Here is a 22,415-nt window from a genome sequence, read left to right on the forward strand (position 1 = left end):
AAGCCTGCTGGGACGGCGGGTCACTGTGCAGTCACGTCCACATCACTCTCAGCTCACTCTGTTTGCCTGCTCAAATCTGGGATCGAGGTCAAGTCATGACACTTTCTCAACACTGAACATGGAAATACTTTTCACCTCTCATTGTTGGCAAGCTTTTGAAGAGATTCACTAGCTTGTTTTCAGCTTCTTCTGCCCCCCAGTGGCCTAAATCTATAAATGCAGCTTAATCAAGGATTTGACCTTTTGGTTTTCCTGGCAATGAGAAAACATCAGCATGAGCAGTTTCCAGGAGATTATCAGATTTGAGCAGGTAAAATAAATGAAAAAGTTTTGTGTTCTAAAACAGTGCCTATTCTGTTCTGGTGTAGTGATGATGATTGTTGTCTGTATTTACTGTCTCTAATCACAGAATCTTAATAGATTCAATAGCTGGTCTCATCCATCCATCCATCCATTTTCTATACCGCTTATCCATTAAGGGTCGCGGGGGGGCTGGAGCCTATCCCAGCTGACACTGGGTGAGAGGCGGGGTTCACCCTGGACGGGTCACCAGTCCATCACAGGGCCATCAGGAGCAATGAGGGGCTCAGTATCTTTAGCTGGTGTCATTCAGATGAGTATTCTTGTAGCTGGAGATGACGATACACTGAAGATGGCCACCATGGAAGTAATAAGGGTTGGACATGGGGTCCGCATCACACCTGTGGAATGGGAGGACATAAACCTGTACTGATTCTGTTGCAACATTTAGATGAGCATTGCTCAAATACGTATCCACAAATTTAATTCCTTGACTTCATTATAGAACAACATTGTTATTAGAGTGCGGTGGAATTCTTGCATATAGAATTTATTAGCTCATAATCTCTGAAAAAAAATTGCTAAATACATTTCGGCCAAGAAAATGTTTAGTTGTACTGAATATCTATGCAAAAATGTAGCTTCTGCCCAGTAACAGTGGTATTGATCCCTTTATAGAGGTTAAACCAGGACCAGGATCCTGATGTCTCTACCCTCCTACAAATGAACGGGTCTTCAAACCAGGAGACTGACAGTGACCGACTGCCTACATACATTTTTAGACAAGACAACTCTGATATGGTTAAATACAATACAGTACGTAAGGTGTGACAATATTAAGGAAAAATGACCTCTTTGTAGTTCTGTAGTTTTTGTTTTTTGTGATTCTAGACCACCAAATACACCATCTCAGTGTGGTGAAAATGCGCTTCTCCATGACTGTAGTTTTTCTGAAAGAAGTTGCAAATTATGAATGAGGGATGCAACAGTTGGTGAAAGATGGAGAGACAATGAGGTGTGTATGTACCATTTGGTGTTTATGTACTATCTATCTGACTCCTGGAATTAAAAAAAAAAAATTTTGGACCATCCATCCATCCATCCACACATTGCTAACTACAGCATCATTGTGCCGCCTTTTTTTTTGACTTAAAAATATAATTCCTTGCATTCAGCCAGTGCGTGTGTAAAATTCTGTTTTGTGAAAAGCAAAAAAAAAAAGAAAAAAGTATTAACTCTGAAGGCTTACAAGTTTCAAGTTCAAGTAAAGTTCAAGATATATTTTAACAGAAGAAAACCCACCACAGATGTGAATGCAAATCAACCCAAATCAGGAGGGACAGAAAAACACTGAAAATAAAAGATTACAAAAAAAAAGTCCTCCCATTCCATTACCTGTTCGTTTCCATGGCAGCCATCCCAGATGTACCACTGGAGGCTGTGATCCACCAGAAAGTGTCCTTTCTATCTATTCCACTTCTGTGATTTTAACACCATTGGGATCTACTGTACATAATTTATCAGTATAGATTCATCCTGTATAGATACTGTATGTATGTTTGTATAGGAGTTATTACTCTCTGCTGTCAGTTCGACCAAACCTGCCGCATGACGTTGATGTAAAATGAAGACACAAACGAGGTGATGATGATGATGGTTATTCTTGTCAATAAATCACCTTTACAACTGCACACAGAATATGTCCTTTTATCTATAAAACACAAGATTCACTGACTTTTTCACAAATGATTAAATGAAGGAATTGTTTTACATTTGGCCAAATTTCATGATCTACCGTCGCAAGTGGCTTTAAAGGCAATCGCTGCCCGACAGACACCGTTCGTGTTTTACATTTAAATTCAAAATCACCTTTGAGAGTTTCAGCTGGTCTTTTGAAAACATTTATTCATTACGACACCTGGTATGGCTCTACAGGAGCTTCATCCGCCTCTGTCCAGAATAAACATTCCGTGTGACTGATAAGAGGTTTACTCTGGCTTCGTATCAAGGCGGAGATTCTTATAAATGTTGCTTGCGATTGCATCATGTGAAGGAGAGGATCCAGTGTTTTTCTGGAGTTTAACCCACACTTGAAACTCAAAATCCTCTCTGGAAACCTTTTCAAACACTTCGATGTCAGATTTAAACAGAAACACAAATCTTGAATATCGTGCATCACCGTTACATCTTTAATATTCACAGTGTTAATTATCATCACATGTTCACATTTTACTCTTCGTGTCAGCCTTGTTACAACACAAATTAAATAAATGAGTGCTTTTCAGTTCACTGTGGAGCTACGAACGTGAAGGTTTGGAGGAAATATTCTCCAGACGTGCAAATTTAACTTTTAATCAGCCATTGCAATATCACGCGCTAGAACATTCTATAGTTGTTTAACAAACATAAAGCCCAGTCTCATCCATTTAATGGTAAGAAGATGGAGCTGCAGTGTGATTATTAGCTAATATGTGCAGATTTCTATGAAAAATCCTTATTTCTAAGTTCCACAGAGGTTCATATGAGGGACTTTAGCAACACTAAACAGAAAAAGATAAGACATTTTAAGAGAACAGAACATCAAATAAAAGCTGCTTCATAACAGTAGCTAAAGTGACTTCATTATTCATAGGTTTAGTGGAGATATTTGGAGTTTTAAGAAGCAATAAATGCTGGTTAGGATGCTTCTCCACTGACTGATAACTTGAGTTTAACCTTATTGCTTGGTTGTATCACCACAACCGGGTAACACTGAATAATATCAGAGGGATAGAAAACAACATAATAGCACATGGCCGCCAACATCCAGTAAGGAGGAAAGACAGACTGCTGACGAATCGCTACATTACAGTCGTAACATTATCCAGTGATCGATACAAACAGATGAGAGTGCAACAGAAATAATGTTTTTTTTGTTGTTGTTGTTGTTGAAAATAACAAAATCTATTTCTGGATTTGGCCGTCTCAGTCCTAGAGGACCAGAGCTGCTGTGGGGCATTAAAAGACAGAATGTGTATGATACCACCCATCATACTGATAAAAAGCTCAGAATGGTCTGTAAAGAACTTAGGAGAAACACAAACCATCTGATCAGCACCTTAAAAAGGCTGAAACTGCTCAGTAAATATCCCCAAACATGCATGGACATCTATTCTTCTAGCCAAGTCTCTGGATGTGGAGGGTTAATGTGTTCCACACAGCAACAGTGATTCAGATGGAGAGAGACGTGTCACACAGAGGTCAGAGATCAGAAGTGTTAAAAGCTCAGTTTTCGGAGGAGTCTGTCTCCTCTGTGGAGCCGTCACTCTCCACCTCCATCTTCCTTCTGTGGTGGATGTTCCTCCTTGGGGAGGCTTTCCTCTGCACCTCCTTCAACACCCCAACAGCACTGCCGCTGCTGTTGCTGCTGGGACTAACGGAGATCTGAGCGATACTGCACACAACCGGACGACAGATAAAGAGAAGAAGGGTAAAATATGTTAGTGTGCTGGGACACCGTCACCATGCAAGGCTGTGTGTATGTGTGTGTGTGTGTGTGACATCTCACAGTTTGTCCAGTTCCTGGTCCATCTCTGGGTCTATCAGCAGCTCCGTCTTACTGGGTAACGCTCCTGCACAGGACACAGGAACACACACCATGTAATCATAATAAATGAGGCAGATACACACCAACACACACAAGCCTCAACATGAGCATGACACACTCCTCTTCCCCCTGCAATTCCTTCACTTATGTGCAATCTTAGTATTCGGGGGGGGGGGGGGGGTTACTGTCTCCTTCAACTCTCATCACCCCGCACACAAACTCACTGTCTACCTGTCAACAACAGCTGACAAAGACAGTTCATATTTAGCAACAAGCCAGGGCCAGGTATTTTTTCTGGATCAGACTACCCGAAAGTGAAAACTAATGCTATATGTTTGCTAATATGTCACTACATGATGGGAGTCACGTTTTCAGCTTGTTGCACTGCTCTCCAAAGGTAGTAAAACAACTTCTCCTTATATTTTGTTGCTAAATCAACTCGTCTATTCTCTCACGAGAACAAACTGTGTGAAGGAAATGTTACCATGCCTGCATATCTGAAATGATAACTCAACCCTAACCTATTTCATCGCTAAATACAATTTATCATGAGTGTGTATGCACACAGCGTAAAATAAAAAGTTTAACATCATGTATGTGGTAACAGTAGAGGTGTGATGATGGTAGACTTACCAATAGTTTGGTTAATTGTTTCATGTTTAGCTAAGTTCATTAGCAACGTGTAGTAAGAGACTTTGTCAGTTTCTTCAAGTACTTCTCTCAAACAGGACCTGGGAGGATGACTGGACACGCACACGCACACACACACACACACACACACACACACACACACACACACACACACACACACACACACACACACACACACACACACACACAAAGTTACAGCCAAAGCTTGTCACTCTCTATAAAAAACATGTCTAGTCCAAAGTTACTGAACAGACTGTCTCAAAATGTGCTAGACTTGCACTGTTAACTGATATGCCTCTAATGTTACAACAGTAAAGAGCAGGACTCCAGATGGTGAATGGAGGGTAAAGGTGTTGAACCTGTGTTTGAAGCGGTCACAGAGGGCATCGATACACTGCGCCAAAAGGGACGCTTCCACCGTGTCCTGCTGCTGTTGCTCCTTGTTGTTCTCCTCAGTAGCCAGCAGGGGGAGCTGCTCGACAGAGGTCGACGTGGGGACAATAACTGTGTTTGGACTCTTTCCTGCCAACAGATCCTGGTAGATCACTAGCATGCTGTCCAAGTACTCTACAGGGAGACAATGGGTTATATTACAGTAGGTTTCATTTACTGAAGCACAGTAAAAAAATTTATAAATAAAAATTAATATATAATGAATGCAGCTGAAACTATTGTAGGATTTTATCAATAAGCTTTTATTATTATAGTCATTACCAGATTATTAAGAGTTATAAACGAACTAATGAAAGATGAATAATAAAAAAGGTACCATGTGGACTTTCTGACCTCTATGGGGGGGTGGGGGGGGGGCTACAATGTGTGTGTTCTGCACAAGCATACATATTTGTTCATGTAGCTACCATGATACTCAGGCCTACCAGTGCTTTATCACTATTCCAGTGATCTCCAGTTATTTGTTATGTTCCAGGAAACCCAGTGAGGCACCAACAATCGCAGGAAATAAGACTGTGCTCTAGGAAGCCTGGTGAGTAACTCCTAACCTGCATGTGTTTACTCCAAAGGGTCACGAGAATCAAAATCCTGCTACATACAGATGAGCTAAAGAGTACCTTGGTAGTAGAACTGCAGCTGGAAGGCATAGATGAAGTCAGAGAAAGACATCAGGCAGTCGATGGCGTCATCCATTAGAACAATTCTACAGGGGAACAAAACAAAAAGATGAACAGAAGTTTTCAAAACTGTAAACCAAGAATATATCCAGGTGGAACTCACTTATGAGCGGAAATGCAGCAAATACTTAATAAATAAAAAAATGTTTATTCCTTGCTGAGATCAAGAAATGTGTGAATCAGTGAGAGAGACGCAAAAAAAAAGTCACATAAGCAAATAAATCCCACGGCACACGGGGGTGTGATTGATGTTCAGCTCAAGAGACGAACATGAGCGGCAGGTTTGTGGACTGATAAGGAGATGCCAGGTAGGCTTTCTCTCTCTTCTTTTAACCTTTATTTATTCACGGTGGTTCATGAACTGTATTAATCTCTCTTTAAAGAAACACCCTCATCACATTTACATTATTCTACAATACAAAACCTCCTGCCTGGTTGACCTGTGTTACCTGTAACACACTAGCAAGGAAGCTAAAAGCCCTGGGTGCTAGCCTCAAGTCAGCGACACACATCTTAATGCATCGCGTAGTGAGGGTTCAAATCTTAGCAAAAAAACAAAAACCTCTTGAACGGAGGACTGTCAGCGTGAGACAGTGCTGGCCACCATTTTGTATCTGTACTTTGCGCTGCTGCTCCTCACGGTAGCAGAAAGCTCTCAATGAAGGCTGTTCATGAGATTTTCCATATCAATACAGGACGGAGTGTGTTCCAAATGGAGGGCAGGAGAGTGGCTTCTTCATGTGTGCTGTGTGCATTCATTCCAGTCTACAGATCACAAATTCCCACATAAAAAAAAACAACTTCTGGAAAACACTGAATTTGGGAAATGGTGATCAACAGTACCAGGAAATCCAGGTCAAGAGAATCACCTGATGTATTGTGTGAAAAGGAGGATGTGCACTGACCTGGCTGCACTCTTCACCATCTCCATAGGAAAGTCTGGACACAGTAGCTGCAGCAGAGACCTGTACTCCAATACTGACAGCAGGTCTGGAATAAAACAATATACAAATAACTGCAGTAGACAGGACAACAGGGTGTGGAGATGCTACTCAAACTGCGGTTCTGTGTTGAGATTTTGTGCTGAAGATGAATACAACACATGAAATTAGACACAAACAAATGAGAAAACAAATGCAAAGCAAATCTTTCTCCTAGCTTGGAACTGTGAGTGATCTGTTGTATACTTCATCTTGATATGAATGCAGGTTTCACTTGCATCCTGAAGAACCGCTGCCACTTCTTACAGGATACATACAGAACTGACAAATTTCAGAAGAAAAAAGTCTCAAACATTTCTCTCTGGTTCTGAATGTCCAAATGTGTCTCACCTCCACTCTTGCCAATCTGTCTGTAGCATCTCCAAAAGACTCTGATGAATGAGGCTCTATTATGAGGAGTGGCCTTGATGTAGTTAAACTCTCTGAAGAGAATGTGGTTACTGTTCTTCACACTGCTGAAACTACAAACACACGTGACAAAATAATGCCACACAAATTATGTGATAAGTTTATCTTACTCACAGATAAGCAGGTCATTTTAATCCATCCAATTCAATCCATTGTATAGCAGAATTGAAGAAGTCCATCCATCCTAACACTTATCCTGTTCAGGGTCGTGGGGGGGCTGGAGCCTATCCCAGCAGCCTTCAGCGAGAGGCAGGGTTCAACCTGAACAGGTCACCAGTTCATCACAGGACCAACACATAGAGACAGACAACCATTCACACTCACAGTCACACCTACGGTCAATTTAGAGCAGGGGTCTCAAACTGAAGAAAAGCAACACCTGATTCTATTTAAATCAATCAAGCTGTGTCTACACAGCTCCTTTGTTGGATCAGGTTTTGCTTTTGCTTGGTTGGAATGAAAACCTGCAGCCACACCGGCCCTTTACTGGATCAGTTTGAGACCCCTGACTTAGAGTATCAATCAGCCTCGTCCCCTCTCGATGTCTTTGGACTGTGGGAGGAAGCTGGAGTACCAGAGAGAACCCACACAGGAACAGGGAGAACATGGAGACTCCGCACAGAAAGATCCCGTGCTGGAGCCGGGGCTCGAACCTGGAACCTTCTTGCTGTGAGGCATCAGTGCTAACCACTGCACCACGTGCCGCCAGAATTTTGAGTTTTTTAATCAATATCAGAGACATCAAATGAGAAAGCCTTTCCAGACCAAACACCGAACCCTGGCTTTGTTCAACCTACTATTCAGCGAAGTAGCGGATCACTCCGAACTGGGTGTATTCCTCTTTATGTTCCAACAACTGGGTCACAGCATCACTCAGGTAGAACAGCACATTACTGTCCGCTATGGACAAGGAGACAAGAACCAAGTCAGAAAGCACAGGTAAAAGTAAAACAATTTTTATCATATTTCCAATGCCAATATGCTGATTTCACACGAGACAAAAAACAGTAATTTTATAGTTAAAATTGTCGCACTTTATGTAGCGAGTCGGGCATCAAACACGATGAATATATTTTTGAAAAATATTATATTTGATTACAGGCACTCAGAATTTTGAAAACGTATCTTTCCTCTACCGTCTCAAATTCAGACTAGGCGGTGACTAAACGCGTAACATTAGTCAGTTTACAGGTTGACTACTAAGCCTTGTAAAAGCATTAAACTTACAAAAACACCGTTAACATTTCATTTTTAGAAAGCTAACGCTAAATCTTAGCTTACCGAGGTATTCGTCATCGGGGACAGTGGAATTGAAACGGTTCGTTCTAGTCGTCATTTCAGGAGGCAACGAGGAAATCAACATTTATAGTTCTGAGATGTTTATAGTTGTGAATCACAAACTGAATTTCTAGCTGTGGACGCAAATTTATAAATGCCTTTCTGCAGCCTGAAGAATTCTGCTAGCTGTCACAGCTCGGATTGCACAAACATGGTCGGCTTCCATGGGAACCGCCGGATGTTGTGAGTTTCATTAAGTAATGCCCCCGGACAACACGCCATAGCGATAGTTCGTTCCACACTACTACTACTACTACTACTACTAGTAGTAGTAGTAGTAGTAGTAGTAGTTGTAATAATACGAATAATAAAAATAATAATAATGCAGGTGATGACAATGATAATGGTATTTTGTCATAGCAGTGGGTTTGGAGCATGATCATCTGATGAGTCAGATTCATTAATAGGTGCAGAAAGTGATAGGAATGGAGAGGAGAAAACGCAGAACTACAGGAAAGAGATTTTTAAATGAGTTATTATAAATTATAGAATAGGAAGAGAGCAGATAAGTCCTCTTATCCTGTTAAGGGTCACAAATTAATCAATCAGCCTCATCCCCTCTTGATGTCTTTGGACTGTGGGAGGAAGCTGGAGTACCAGAGAGAACCCACACAGGAACATGCAGACTCCACACAGAAAGATCCTCAAGCTGTGCTCAAACCGGGACTCGAACACAGAACCTTCTGGCTGTGAGGCAACAGTGCTGACCACTGCACCACTGTGCCATCCTTTTGCAAACACAGGAACCATGAGTGTGCCTCAACTCTACTTCTGCTGTATGATACTGTGAGATCAATGAGATTCCTGAATATTTAAGACAGTGTAGGTGATACTGAGGTATTTAAATTCTCCTCAGCATTTCACAGAGAACTGGAGCTGAGAAGCTTCTATGAGATTAATAGCATTTCTTTTTATAGTTTTTGAGTAGAGATTCATACAGTAATAATGGAGGCCAATGTGCAAGTAAGGGTTCGAAAACACTCTTCTTTTCATTGTAAATGAGTCATTAAAAAATTTTGTCTTTTCTTTTTTTTTTCGAGATCTGGCACGATCAAGCATCCTGGGAATTTGGTGTTTAGTATATTTATCTGCTTTGTGTGAGGTTTACGTGCACATACAGTCCACATCTTTAATTTTCCTGTAATATAGAGATCATTGGACAAAATCAAAAGTTGCCCCTTTTCCTACCATATTGTAAATGTTGTACACCAATTAGTTTTGAGTGTTACTGTTAAATGGAAGCCTATTGATATTACATATATATATAAATACAAATTTAAATATTTCTTTTAAAAATTCTAAAATCAATTCAGATTTAGGATTGGTCGAAATGTTATATCTTAGGCAAAGGGGTGTTTTCACCGTTCACAAGATTTTTAACGTGAAAACACGTTAAAAATCTTTAAATACAGCTGTAACCAAAACCGTAAACAACCCTGTTAAATGTCACATAACTAAAATAATATAAACTCTGCTGTTAATCACATGATATTCATGAAAAACCAATAACAGAGAGTTGGTCACAGACACGATGAATGGAACACTTCGACATATCTCGTCAACTCATTTCTGAGGGTAAACGTAATGTCCAATCGTCAAAAGAGCTTCACACCTTGGGGCGGGGTTTATTTTAAATTCAACCAATCAGACTTTGGATGTACTGACGAATAAGGAAGTCATTAAACTAACGTGTGAAATGTAAATGTCAGAAAGTGTGAGGTCAAACTGGCTTCTTTGCTGGTATTTTCTCGCGTAATTTAAGATTAGATTTAATTCTAAGGAAAGATATAAGGTCAAAGAGAATGATGTAGACGTGATGAAGCCTCCGTCTCCGCCCCTCCCTCCGTCTCTCCGCCCTTGGAGGCATTTCAAAAAGTTGCGACAAGTTAGTTACTAGCAGCAGCTATTAATCAGGAAAAAGAGCTCATTTTATGTGGAATAAAAGCATAGAATCCATAAATACTACTGAAAAATCGTACTTAAATTGAGATACAATCCGGTATGTATATCATTTTTTACATATATACCACTACACAACACATTTTTACAAATTATCTCGTGTTAACAAATAATCGTTTAACCTGCATTTTATTTTGTAACCGGAAGTTATGGTTTTTATTCTGGGTGGATCGCTCGTATAAAGCTCCATTCGGCTTCTGCATAGTGTTCCCATTATCACCTCCATCTCACTGGACTGCCAGCATCGTATTGTCTCCTATAAACCCAAACAGGTATCCCAATGATTATAGGATGTTATTCTTTCCTTGTAATTGAGACTTATGTCTGAATAATAGCTGGGCGTGCTGGGATGTTGTGTGTTGATATCTGTCGTTGTGGATTGCGTTGTTAGGCCTGGCTGGCTGTGTTGGCGCGGATGGAAGGTTAGCTCATAGCCTTGTCAGCTAGCGGTGACTACCGTCTGTCAGCTAACAATAAGCTATCGTTTTGGGTAGTAACCTGCTTGCATACACGTTTAACCTGCATTGTTTACGTCTGCGGTCATGTGTACTGGATATGCGTGTAATTTTTTGGTAACTTCCCTAACCAGAATGAGCGCTTTGAGGTGCTAACGTAGCAACTATCACTGCCGTTGCTAATGGCGTTCGTTCAACCGACTGTTAACTACTAAAAGCATTTGAAGTTGCTGACCACTCCCAGTTAGAACAGACTAGCTAAGGAATTAGTTACAACCTTTTGTAAAGTTATGTCGGATGATTGCAGGGAACGAAATGGTTGTTAACGTTAACATGGGTAATAACGACGAGCTGCGCCTGGAGGTGCTGTCTAATTTCATAGCGTTCAGGGATGATGGTAGTTGTGTATAACCCGATGCCGAATAAACGTGTGGAACGTATTATTATCAGATATTTGGTGTTCTAAAGTTGGATCTGATAGACCCTTCAAGCTGTCTTAAAGTCAAGCAATCTCCCTGAGCCAGACTGAAGTGCTAGACAAATGTGTTTGCTTCCTACCATTATCACAGGTATACCCGACGTGTATTCTGATAAGAATCTGAATTTATTGGTTAAAATATTGTGCATCAGTGGCTATTAGTTGTGTCAAACTATCATTTGTTATATATTAAGTTATTAATATGACAATAAATAAGAAATGTCCTATGAATTATGTAAAGCTCATGGATCTGAAACGTAATTGTGACAAGACAAGAAATTATGGCAGTTTATCATGTTGTATTTTATGTGTGTATGCATCTATGAATAACTTGGGGGGTTAAAAAAACAAACAAAAAACTTTGTTTTTGAACTATTTTCCCCCAGATGTCTAGTGTAGATTTTATTGTGAGCACAGTTATTTCAGGATCTCTGGATGCTGATGTGGATCAGTGTGTCCCAAAACCGTTCTGAGGGTACAGTTTGCAGAGTCTGCTCACTTGTATAGAAGATACACTTTTACAGACAGTACTTACTCTGTTTCCAATTTAATGTAATTTAGCAGATATAAGGAGGGTGTCTCTAGCCTTCTTGCTGGACTGGGCTGGATCAATACGAAATGTGATCCTGCAAGCCCCTCCCTTGAGTGTGCATTAGATGATCACATGCAAGTGTTTTCAAGTGTGGGTGAGTTCAAGGCATCTGAGTAAGACGACAGTGGGAATGTTACTGGAGTTCAGTCAAAACCCTTGTGGGTTCTTTTTCACCTCTCTAAAACTAGTTTTATTGAGTTATCAAACAAGGGAGAGTAAATTCAGAGTTCGTTATGAAATGTTATGTCTTGAGCAGAAATTTTAGAAAAGAGAGGGTCATTTTTGGGTGTGTGTTGGTCAAATTTCTGCACCTTTTGGAGTAAAGAGGGAGTGAGACTACATCCCCCCCCGTGGTTCATTCAAGTCTCAGGTATTCTTGGCAGGCTGACTGGTGATGCATCTGCTGCAGTAATTGTAATGCAAAGAAAATGCAAAGGTAGGCAGAGCAAGACATCTAAAATTGTTAAATTCAATAGTAAAAAAAAACTATTTTATCTGTTTTTTTTGTTAAGAACTGAGAAAAAAAATTGAGCTGAATGTGTTCGGAGGGGCGGCGTGGCTCAGGGGTAGAGTGGCCGTCTAGCAAGCGAAGGGTTGCTGGTTCAATCCTCACTTCCCCTGGTGACCATGTCGAAATATCCTTGAGCAAGATACTGAACCCATACTTGATTCTTATTGCCCTGAGATGAACTGGTGACCCCGCCTCTTGCCCAATATCAGCTGGGATAGGCTCCAGCCCCCCTGCAACCCTTAACTGATAAGCTGGACGGATGGGTGGGTGTGTTCAGTTCCCAAATTCTTGTATCAAAGTTAACAACAATTTACCAGATTGTAAAGATTTGTGATAATGTACAGCAGCTACATTCTGACAGCTTTTGTTCACTTATTTGTTACAATTAGCTATTAGCCTAATGGACATGCTATGGTTGTGTAAGCTCTCAGCTTATTCACATTTAGCCTTTGAACTTTTATTTCTGGCGATGTCAGACATCAGTGACGGAATCAAATCAACACTTGTAGCCTTCAGTGTGGTGGTACTTGTTCTGCGAATTGTTAAGACACTTGGCTGTCTGAGCTTTGTAGTTTGACACCAGTAGGTTGTTTTCACTTTTATTTACTGAAGGGAGATTTCTCTGCGCTCACCTTAAATCATTATGGTTTAAATATTTTAGTGTGATTTCTCATTAGTTTTGAGCCAATTATATGTTTATTTCGTCAGGGACTTTGCCTCTGCATGGCCTGTGTTGGATACCCACTGCAAGTACGAGTACAGACGCTTCAGTCAGTCAGCACTGCCACCTCAACACCAACATTTACATGTTTTTTAGGGTTTACCTGAGATTAAACTGCAGATGCAATGTGCTGAATGTCGATTTGTGATGTTTCCAGAGTAACTTTGGGGAAGCCCACCCCCTGAGTGGCCACCATGGGGGACGATAGCGAGTGGATGAAGCTTCCCATTGACCAGAAATGCGAACACAAGGTACAGACTCACTAACTGTGCTCGCTAGCATTGTCAACTGTTTACTTCAAGTGAGACGGCTTCTTAAAGATGTCACTGGAAATCATTGTTGAGATGAAAGCAAAACATTGCTGAGTAAATCTAACTGAAGACCTGGGTAGTCTAGTTTTCCAATCTATTGCGTCCAGCCAGACTATTACTGTAAGGTCACAAATGGGCCTGAAATAAAAGCCAGCAAACTTGTTTTTTTCTCTCTTGTCTTGTAATCGGAGGGTGAATGGAGATGACATGTAACAGATGTATGAATGTAGGTCACGTCTCTTGCCCATTGTACCATCAGGAACAGTAAAGACAAATGTATTTATTCAGTTTTGCTTTTCTCTTAAAGGAGAGAGGGAAACCTGACTCAACATGAAGCTCAGCTGGAGTGTATTTAACTTGTACTCCCTTTGCTCTTGACATGCTGCAGGTGTGGAAAGCCCGTCTGAATGGTTATGAAGAGGCTCTGAAGTTGTTCCAGAGGATTGAGGATGAGAAGAGTCCTGAGTGGGGGAAGTACCTGGGGCTGATAAAGAAGTTCGTCACTGAATCAAACGCTGTAGCCCAGCTTAAAGGCCTGGAAGCTGCCCTGGCCTTCATCGAGAATGCTTATGTTGCTGGGAAGTAAGTCGTGCTGCACCGGGAACTTTCATTTTCACTGGAATGAGTTTTTGATTGCATGGCTTGATCTTCATAAGCTGTCAACAGACTTTGTATGTGGAAAGTTTTGAACATACTTTTTTTCTGTTATCCCTTTGAGAATGTTATAAGGGTTGGGTAACCCTTTGCAGAAAAGTCTTCCTCAGCTGTTTGTCTACGATGAGAGGCCTGTCTGAGGACATTTCTCAATATTGCATGCTGCAGCCCCAGCTGGAATCTATTTTTCCAGCAAAGTGCACCCTCAGGGTACTGCTAAGCTTTGCTCTCAGGCATTAATTCACTGGGGGAAAAAATGGTAAAAAAAAAAACCCAAAAAAACGACTTTTGTGCATTTTTTTGCCACTGCCCCTTACAGAAGCTCTTCTATAGTGCCTGTTTAAGGCTGTAAAATCTTGACAAAACATGTTCTGTCAATATCGTCACCTTTTTTAATTTTTTTTCTGAATAAAAAGCACCCAGATTGAATAGGTGGTATTGTTAGTCCCATCATTAAGCCCGCAGCATTGTGTGAAAAGGTCAGCTCTGTATGCTTATGGAATGCAGACCCGCCGTCTAAAATCACACACTGAGATGGTGTTACATTGGCTTGGTTTGATTTGGTGTTGGTGATAAAATGAGGCAGCATTTTTGGAAAAGACTCCGTTATTGTGTTTTTATTTGATTATTCTTTATCCAGATTCTGTGACGAACACATTGTCAGCCGTGTCTCTTCTATGTGGCTTGTGTCTTTGTAGAGGACGATGTGACCCCTGCTCTCACTGAAACTCAGACAGCAGAAGAGATGCTTCTCATGCAGCAGTGTGCATGTAAAGGGCACCAGTGACATTCACAGCCAGCTTTTTTTTCTTTTCTTTTTTTTCTCCGAGCTGCAGGGAAACCCTAATTTTGTATAAATAGCATCCACATTTTGGCTGTAATATTCCTCATTCTGTTCCCGTGTTATCCTCACTGAATAATGAGAAGCCTGGAAGACATGTTTAACTATTTTACAATATATAACTGTCAGAGTGAAATAGGATGTAGTGATGGGTCAAACATGTTCCTCTCCCGTCCAAAGAGTGCAGTCAGTCTGTGGTAGGAGAAAGGCAATTTAGCACTGATGCCACAGCTCCACCCACCATTTACCTGAAAGCACTCTTAAGTGGTCTTCTCTGCATTAATCTTATCATAACTGTAAGAAAGCGGGCACGTTAGTGATTGCTGTTCGGTGTGGCCTGGGAACTGAAGTGCAGCTGTTATCGAGGAGTTGAATTTACTTTGATTTTTAAAAACATTTTGTCTGCGTACATGATGTCAAAACAAGCGTGTCTGGGCCAGTAGTTGTGTTGCATTTGAACCCTGAAATGTTTCAGTTGTTTAAATGGAGCTGAGCCACCACTGCTTCTCTGCATTTCCTTCCTGCAGCTGTCAGACTTGACAACCAGCAGCTACAGAACCAGCAGACCACATACCCACCAGAAGTTTTCACTGTACATACACATATCTTTAAGACTGTACATACTCCACTGCTGTACATACTTCTTCCTCTTTTACTTATATATATTACTTATTTTTGTATCTTTGCACACTTATTTTTGTTCATTTGCACACCCCTCTTATTTATCTTCACATACTATTTATGTTAAATTCTCCTTTCTTCTTGCTGCTGTCACGATGTTTATTTCCCCACTGTGGGAGGATGAAAGGTTTATCTTATCTTAAATGGTATGCTTTGCTGTTGACAGTGGTTACAATAATGAAAAACGGACATGAGCTCAATCAAGATTCTGTGTAATTTTGGAATCGACTGCTATCTGTGTCTTTAATGCAGCCACTATTTGTTGTTGACTGTGTTATCGATACATCCAGTTGGTTCTGAGTGGGTTTGTGTTCTTGCTCTTTCCTGCAGGACCACAGGGGAGGTGGTGTCTGGTGTGGTGACCAAAGTGTTTAACCAGCCAAAGGCCCGAGCGAAGGAGCTGGGAGCAGACATCTGTCTGATGTATGTGGAGATAGAGAAGGTGGAGGTGGTCCAGGATGAGCTGCTTAAAGGACTGGACAACAAGAACCCCAAGATAGTGGTGGCCTGCATCGAGACCATCAGGAAGGCTCTCAGGTCAGTTTTGTTTTTCCTGGTTAAAATTAAAAGACTTGAAATTGAACAGTTGTATTAGCTTTTTGTTCTTATGTATTCCATTATACAGTACTTTAATGACACAGTGGTTTGGTTTATTTCTCGTGGTCATCATATTTTTGACAGAATCTGTTGTTGCGCTCTGAGCCCAGATTTCAGTCAGTTAGGCGTACTGAGTGTCATTAAGCTGGCATCTGGTAAATTAATCTGTGAATTTGAATTGTGGATGATTACTAATATGCTAGATTTTGAAAGCAAATTGAAGAGAAATCATTTTGTTAGACAATCAGTGTTTGAGATGGAAACACCTCACATTTTGTTATATGAAGATATAACAATGTTTGAGATGAGACAATGATACCCAAGATCTTGGTTGTAGTCAACTTTGTCTTCACAGTGATACCAATGCTTCCATAACCAAAGGAAAGCTGGGCACTGAAACAAAGTCAAACCCTGGAAAAGAAATACTGTATGTGGATGACATTTCGATCCAGCACACGCAGTATATCCTGACCTGCTGTTTGTGTCTTTTCCCTCAGTGAGTTTGGATCAAAGATTGTGAGCTTAAAGCCAGTAGTGAAGGTTTTACCTAAACAGTTCGAGTCCAGAGAGAAGGCCGTGAGAGACGAGGCAAAGCTGCTCGCTGTAGAGATCTACAAATGGATCCGGGATGCTCTGAGACCTTCACTGCAGAATATCAACTCAGTTCTGGTGGGACACGACTCCTCTTTGACAATGCATACGCACACGAATACACGGTGACCTTCCGAAAGTTCATATCAAACGGGGTCTTTCTGTCCTCTTTAGCTGAAGGAGCTTGAGGAGGAGTGGGTGAAGCTACCTCCGTCTCCTCCCAAGCAGAGCCGGTTTCTGCGCTCCCAGCAGGACCTGAAGGCAAAGTTTGAACAGCAGCAAGCACAGGGAGGAGAACAGTCCGACGGTAACTTCAACCACGGCACAAACCACTTACGAAACACAGAATTTGCAAGGCCAGTGATACGGGTTTTGGTTAGTCAACATGTTGCTGACTATCAGCGTTTTTGGTTGGCTTAAAAAATACAGGTCTACATATTCAATGAAAACATTAGTTTAGAAGTTGGACGCCTGATGCTGAGGGACTGGCAAATCCTGACTCAACTGCTACAGTCTCCATAGCAACTGCCCTTCAATTTAAATATATTTGAAATGGGAACAGCATGTTGATCAAGATGTAAATGCCATTACCTTCTTACAATAATTGCCTTGGGTTTTTTTTGTTAGTTTTTTTTACCTAAATCAAGTCCTCATGATGTTTTGTCTCCAGTTTTTTTGTGTTTTCTGAAAAACTTGGGAAAATGACTTAGGCGATTATTTTTAAGATGGCCATGATATGCAAGACTGTTGTCAGAAGCAATTTTCCATCTTAAGTCTCTTAGCAAATTGATGTCACCTACGCAAACTTGTACATCCGCATAACAACACAAACCTTAGCAATGACATAAGCTACTCGAATTGTGTTTGATATGTGGAGCCACCAATCGTGGGAGTATGGTCCTCCATTTTCTGTGACAAAGTGAGACTCTGGAACACTTCTCAGATAATGTGTACTTCGAAGACAAACTGCATTTGTTTGTGAAGCGTGACGTTTTAGAAAAATGTTTCACATTTCTCTGATTGGTTTACGAATACAAAACATACCATACTGTGGTTGTAAATGAATTACAGGGCATTTGTTAAACAGATTTTGCCAGGAAACACTGAGCGTGTAGTGTAATTTGATACTGAGGAGTTCCGTTGAACCGATGCAGTCTCCTTCTCTGTTCTTCTCCCTCAGGAGATGACGAGGAGGAAACGGTGGCAGCAGTGGACCCTTACGAACTGCTGGAAGCCGTAGAGATTCTCTCCAAGTTACCCAAAGACTTCTATGAGAAAATAGTAAGTTCATTCAACTACTTTGTACAGCTCATCCAGATGAGGATTCCTTTAAAAAAATAAAATAAAATAAAGTGAAGCATGTGAATTTGGATTTTTTTCTTGTAATAAACCTCAAATGTTGAGGCATTGATGACATTGTACTGTCTATGCAGGAAGCTAAAAAATGGCAGGAGAGGAAAGAAGCACTGGAGGCTATAGAGACACTGACCAAGAACCCCAAACTGGAGAACGGAGATTATGGAGACCTAGTCAGAGCACTTAAGAAGGTACTGTGTGACGTCAAACTCTGGAGTTCGGCTCTCCTCTTCCAGATTTCTGTTGATGCATTTGTTGAGGCTACAATAATCAGACTGTCTCATGTATTAGGTTGTGGGGAAAGATGCAAACGTCATGCTGGTGTCCATGGCAGCTAAATGTCTTGCTGCACTGGCCATCGGTCTCAGGAAGAAGTTCGGAACGTATTCAGGACAAGTAAGTTATGAGCTCGACAACTTTTGTTTCTCAGGAAAGTGTCTCAAAATGTGGATGAGAAATCAGTATAGGCACCGAAAATAAATGCCATCATTTCATGAAGCAGTCAATGGCATGGCCGTATCAGCATTCAGAAGCTACAGTGGATAGCTGCCTCGAAACTCATAGTACGATTCTAGACATGGTGCGAAAAAGTTTTGACTGAGGTGGGAAGAGCAGCCTGCCTTTGCCGTGTTTTCATCCAAAAATACCAAGGAGTTACCCCGCCTACGACTCAGCTGACCCAGAACAAATGGCCTGAATGTAATACAACATTGATTCCAAGTCTTTGATCATCTCTAAATGTGTTCGTACCCCCAGGTGGTCCCAACTATTTTGGAGAAGTTTAAAGAGAAGAAACCTCAAGTTGTCCAGGCCCTGCAGGAGGCCATTGATGCGATCTTCCACACTGTAAGTAAACAGTCGCTGTCCTGTCATAATAACGTGGAACAGACCTTGAGACCTAAAAGAAGAAACAACAGTCAGATAGTGAAATTATTTAACAGACAGAAAGCTGTAAAACTAGTTTACACAGTGCTCCACAGGCATAAAAGTACCAGGCTTTGAGACACGCTCTTGATAAGATAAATCCATTTGCTTTGTCTGGTTGACTTCATATAAATTATTAATGCACAAAGCTGTTAATTCCGCTGCACCAGTAAATTGAAGTTTTCCATTCAGCTCTCTTCAGCTGTCTTCTGCAAACCCTCATGTATCAATGTTATGACTTTTTGGGGGGGGGGGGGGGGGGGGACAGACATTCTAGGGCATGATGGAGGATGTTTATTTAGTCATTTTAATGCACCATCATGTGTTCCAGACCACCTTGCAGAACCTGTCTGAGGACATCCTGGCTGTGATGGATAATAAAAACCCGTCCATTAAGCAGCAGGCCTCTCTGTTCCTGGCCCGTTCCTTCAGACACTGCACCCAGGCCACGCTGCCCAAGAGTGTCCTTAAACCTTTCTGTGCTGCTCTCATCAAGGTACACACAACCTGGGCAGAAAGTTATTCAAATGCTGCTAGTTTGTAATACTACAATTGAGTAAAAAAAAGACAATAAGAGGTTGCATTTTGAAGATGTAAAGCAGCAAATTAGTCCTGTGTTCCTCTGCTCATGATGTCCTTTTCCCCCTGACTCCATCAGCAAGTGAATGACTCTGCTCCAGAGGTGCGTGACGCTGCCTTTGAAGCTTTGGGGACAGCCATGAAAGTGGTGGGAGAGAAAGCTGTGAACCCTTTTCTAGCCGATTTGGATAAACTCAAACTGGACAAGGTAAAGCTCGGTTGAGATAACAGATAGATGATCAGTGAGATCTGAAGAAATCTCCCAGTGTTGTCGTTACCTGCTAGCCACTGATGTTGAATATATCCTCACAGATAAAGGAGTGCGCTGACAAAGTAGAGCTCCCTGGTGGAAAGAAGAGCTCAGGAGGAGGAACATCTGCAGACAAGAGGCCTGCAGCTAAAGCCCCTCCATCTGCTGAAGCTCCACCTAAATCCACTGGCCCACCCAGAAAGACCCCAAATCCCACCGCCAGCAAGGTGAATCCTGAACAAACCTAATGAATCAAAGCTAGTTGCTCCCATCTCTGCTAAACTGTAATGACTCTACAGAGCTGAATGATACTAAAAGTCTTGCTTCTTTTCTGTCGTAGTCTGCTGGTCCTTCTAAGAAAGGCAAAGCATCCTCTGCAGCTGGTGGGAAGAGCAAGAAGTCCACTGAGAGTAAAGAGACAACAGAAAGTGAACTGTCGGTGAGTCTGTGGGCACATGTTGAAATGGTACCACAGAATGTTCTTGTGAGCAAAGTTGTTCTGTTTCACCACCCTGCTTATTTGACAATGTCTGTTCTCACACCTGCTATGGCTTAGTGATTGAGTTTGCTGCTGCTGGATTTTCTGATATGTTAAAGTGTGTGTGTGTGTGTGTGTGTGTTTGTTTGTGTGTATACAGCCTGAGGTGTGTGAGGAGCTGGCAGCAGGTGTTCTTCCTGCCTCCTGTCTACAACAGCTGGACTCAGCCAACTGGAAGGAGAGACTGGCCAGCATGGAAGAGTTCCAGAGGGTAACACCGTTTTATTAAACAAGAGTGTAAAGTCCTGACTTTTAGTTAACATGACAACAAAACCCAAATATGTCTTGTATAGGGTGGCATACTGGTGCAGTGGTTAGCACTGTCGCCTCACAGAAAGAAGTTTCTGGGTTCAGCCCGTGGCTCCATCACAGGATCTTTCTGTGTGAGTCTCCCTGTTCCTGCGTGGGTTCTCTCTGGTACTCCAGCTTCCTCCCACAGTCCAAAGACATCAAGAGAGGACGAGGCTGATTGATACTCTAAATTGACTGTAGGTGTGACTGTGAGTGTGAATGGTTGTCTGTCTCTATGTGTTGGCCCTGCGAGGGATTGGCAACCTGTCCAGGGTGAACCCCGCCTCTCGCCTGAAGGCTGCTGGGATAGGCTCCAGCCCCCCCGCGACCCTTAACAGGATAAGCAGTATAAAATGGATTATGTCTTATATAATAGTCAACATAGAAGCATCTCAGCAGAGGAAGAGATTGCTTGAACCTCAGCTAATATTCAGTTAATTCTCCACTGTTAAATCCTCTAACATGTCACTATTTGTAACACAGTCATATGCAGGAATGTTTATGTATGAATTCACGTTTGCTTCAAGGCTGTTGAGACAATGGATAAGACGGTGATGCCCTGCCAGGCCTTAGTCAAGATGTTGGCCAAGAAACCAGGCTGGAAGGAGACCAACTTCCAGGTAATTGTTTGTGTTGGCAAATGTTAGACCAGCTGTTTGAACTTGCTCCAAAGACACAAACACTTTATAAATGTGGGTAGTGACATTTAAAATCAACCAGAATATCAGAGTGTTGTAGCTTAGCTTTTACATAGTTAGTTACTTAAAATAGAATCAGTCTTTTATACCATTGTAATGTCTCCCTGTGTAGGTGATGCAGATGAAGCTCCACATCGTTGCTCTGATAGCCCAGAGAGGACAGTTCTCCAAGACGTCAGCCTTGGTGGCGTTGGAGGGCCTGGCTGATAAGGTCGGCGACGTCAAATGTGGTGGAAATGCCAAGGAGGGACTGACGGCTATTGGAGAGGCCTGCTCCCTGCCATGGACTGCAGAACAGGTTTGTGGTTTAAAAAAGGATCAACAAGCTCATGGATGTTGATGATTGAGGCTGTTGTGCATTGAAACCATTACCATGTTTTATTTGTCAGGTTGTTTCTATGGTGTTTGCACAAAAGAACCCAAAGAACCAAGCGGAGACTCTCAACTGGTTGGCGAATGCCATAAAGGAGTTTGGCTTTGCTGGGTAAGTTAGAGCCCGTATTTACTTTGCCTACCTATGGATCCATCAGGGCAAGCTTGATGAAGCCACTGGAGATACAAGTTGCTCATGATGTCTTACCTGTAGATTTTACAAAACCATTAAGGGCAGAGGCAGCTCAGCTGTGTAGTGTGCGGTGAATCTCCTTCGATTTACTGTAATTATCATTAACTTTCATTTTAAACGGTTGTATCTGTTGAAATGGTTGCAAGATAATAATGAAGGTGTGACGGTTATGTAAAAGCTATCTGTTGGCCTTTGACCTCTCCATTGCAGTATCAACGTGACGGCCTTCATCAACAACGTGAAGACGGCCCTGAGAGCCAGTAACCCCGCTGTCCGGACAGCTGCCATCACCCTGCTGGGGGTCATGTATCTCTACATGGGGGCGCCTCTCCGCATGTTCTTTGAGGATGAGAAGCCCGCTCAGCTTCAACAAATAGATGCTGAGTTTGATAAGGTGGGGACGTTACGT

The 22,415-nt window shown here is 41.8% G+C and overlaps 2 protein-coding genes across 4 annotated transcripts in view; one reads left to right on the forward strand and one right to left on the reverse strand.

The window, feature by feature from the left end:
- Window positions 1-2,468: 2,468 nt before the first annotated feature.
- Window positions 2,469-8,582, reverse strand: cstpp1 (centriolar satellite-associated tubulin polyglutamylase complex regulator 1). The gene is made up of 9 exons (XM_086207722.1): window positions 8,358-8,582; window positions 7,874-7,976; window positions 6,999-7,129; window positions 6,573-6,657; window positions 5,608-5,693; window positions 4,897-5,104; window positions 4,520-4,629; window positions 3,848-3,911; window positions 2,469-3,733 (listed from the first exon to the last, which is right to left on the reverse strand). Exons 1-9 carry the CDS (start codon window positions 8,437-8,439, stop codon window positions 3,565-3,567), a joined length of 1,038 nt encoding a protein of 345 aa, XP_086063848.1. The 5' UTR covers window positions 8,440-8,582; the 3' UTR covers window positions 2,469-3,564.
- A 1,944-nt stretch (window positions 8,583-10,526) lies between these two features.
- The window catches only part of ckap5 (cytoskeleton associated protein 5), a 28,932-nt gene continuing 17,043 nt past the window's right edge, over window positions 10,527-22,415 (forward strand). For all 3 annotated transcript variants that reach the window (XM_086208493.1, XM_086208494.1, XM_086208495.1), the window contains exons 1-19: window positions 10,527-10,645; window positions 13,288-13,381; window positions 13,830-14,023; window positions 15,948-16,154; window positions 16,712-16,883; window positions 16,980-17,112; window positions 17,986-18,086; window positions 18,239-18,352; window positions 18,453-18,557; window positions 18,918-19,007; window positions 19,417-19,581; window positions 19,744-19,872; window positions 19,977-20,141; window positions 20,255-20,353; window positions 20,553-20,663; window positions 21,271-21,363; window positions 21,554-21,739; window positions 21,831-21,925; window positions 22,217-22,400. In XM_086208493.1, the coding sequence (XP_086064619.1) occupies window positions 13,325-13,381; window positions 13,830-14,023; window positions 15,948-16,154; window positions 16,712-16,883; window positions 16,980-17,112; window positions 17,986-18,086; window positions 18,239-18,352; window positions 18,453-18,557; window positions 18,918-19,007; window positions 19,417-19,581; window positions 19,744-19,872; window positions 19,977-20,141; window positions 20,255-20,353; window positions 20,553-20,663; window positions 21,271-21,363; window positions 21,554-21,739; window positions 21,831-21,925; window positions 22,217-22,400 (2,400 nt within the window). In that variant the 5' untranslated portion in view covers window positions 10,527-10,645; window positions 13,288-13,324. The remainder of the gene's footprint in view (window positions 10,646-13,287; window positions 13,382-13,829; window positions 14,024-15,947; window positions 16,155-16,711; window positions 16,884-16,979; window positions 17,113-17,985; window positions 18,087-18,238; window positions 18,353-18,452; window positions 18,558-18,917; window positions 19,008-19,416; window positions 19,582-19,743; window positions 19,873-19,976; window positions 20,142-20,254; window positions 20,354-20,552; window positions 20,664-21,270; window positions 21,364-21,553; window positions 21,740-21,830; window positions 21,926-22,216; window positions 22,401-22,415) is intronic.

Source organism: Aulostomus chinensis, chromosome 7 (genome assembly GCF_037954235.1).
Source record: "Aulostomus chinensis isolate RoL2024-O1b breed Wild chromosome 7, RoL_Achi_v1.0, whole genome shotgun sequence".
NCBI lineage: Eukaryota > Metazoa > Chordata > Actinopteri > Syngnathiformes > Aulostomidae > Aulostomus > Aulostomus chinensis.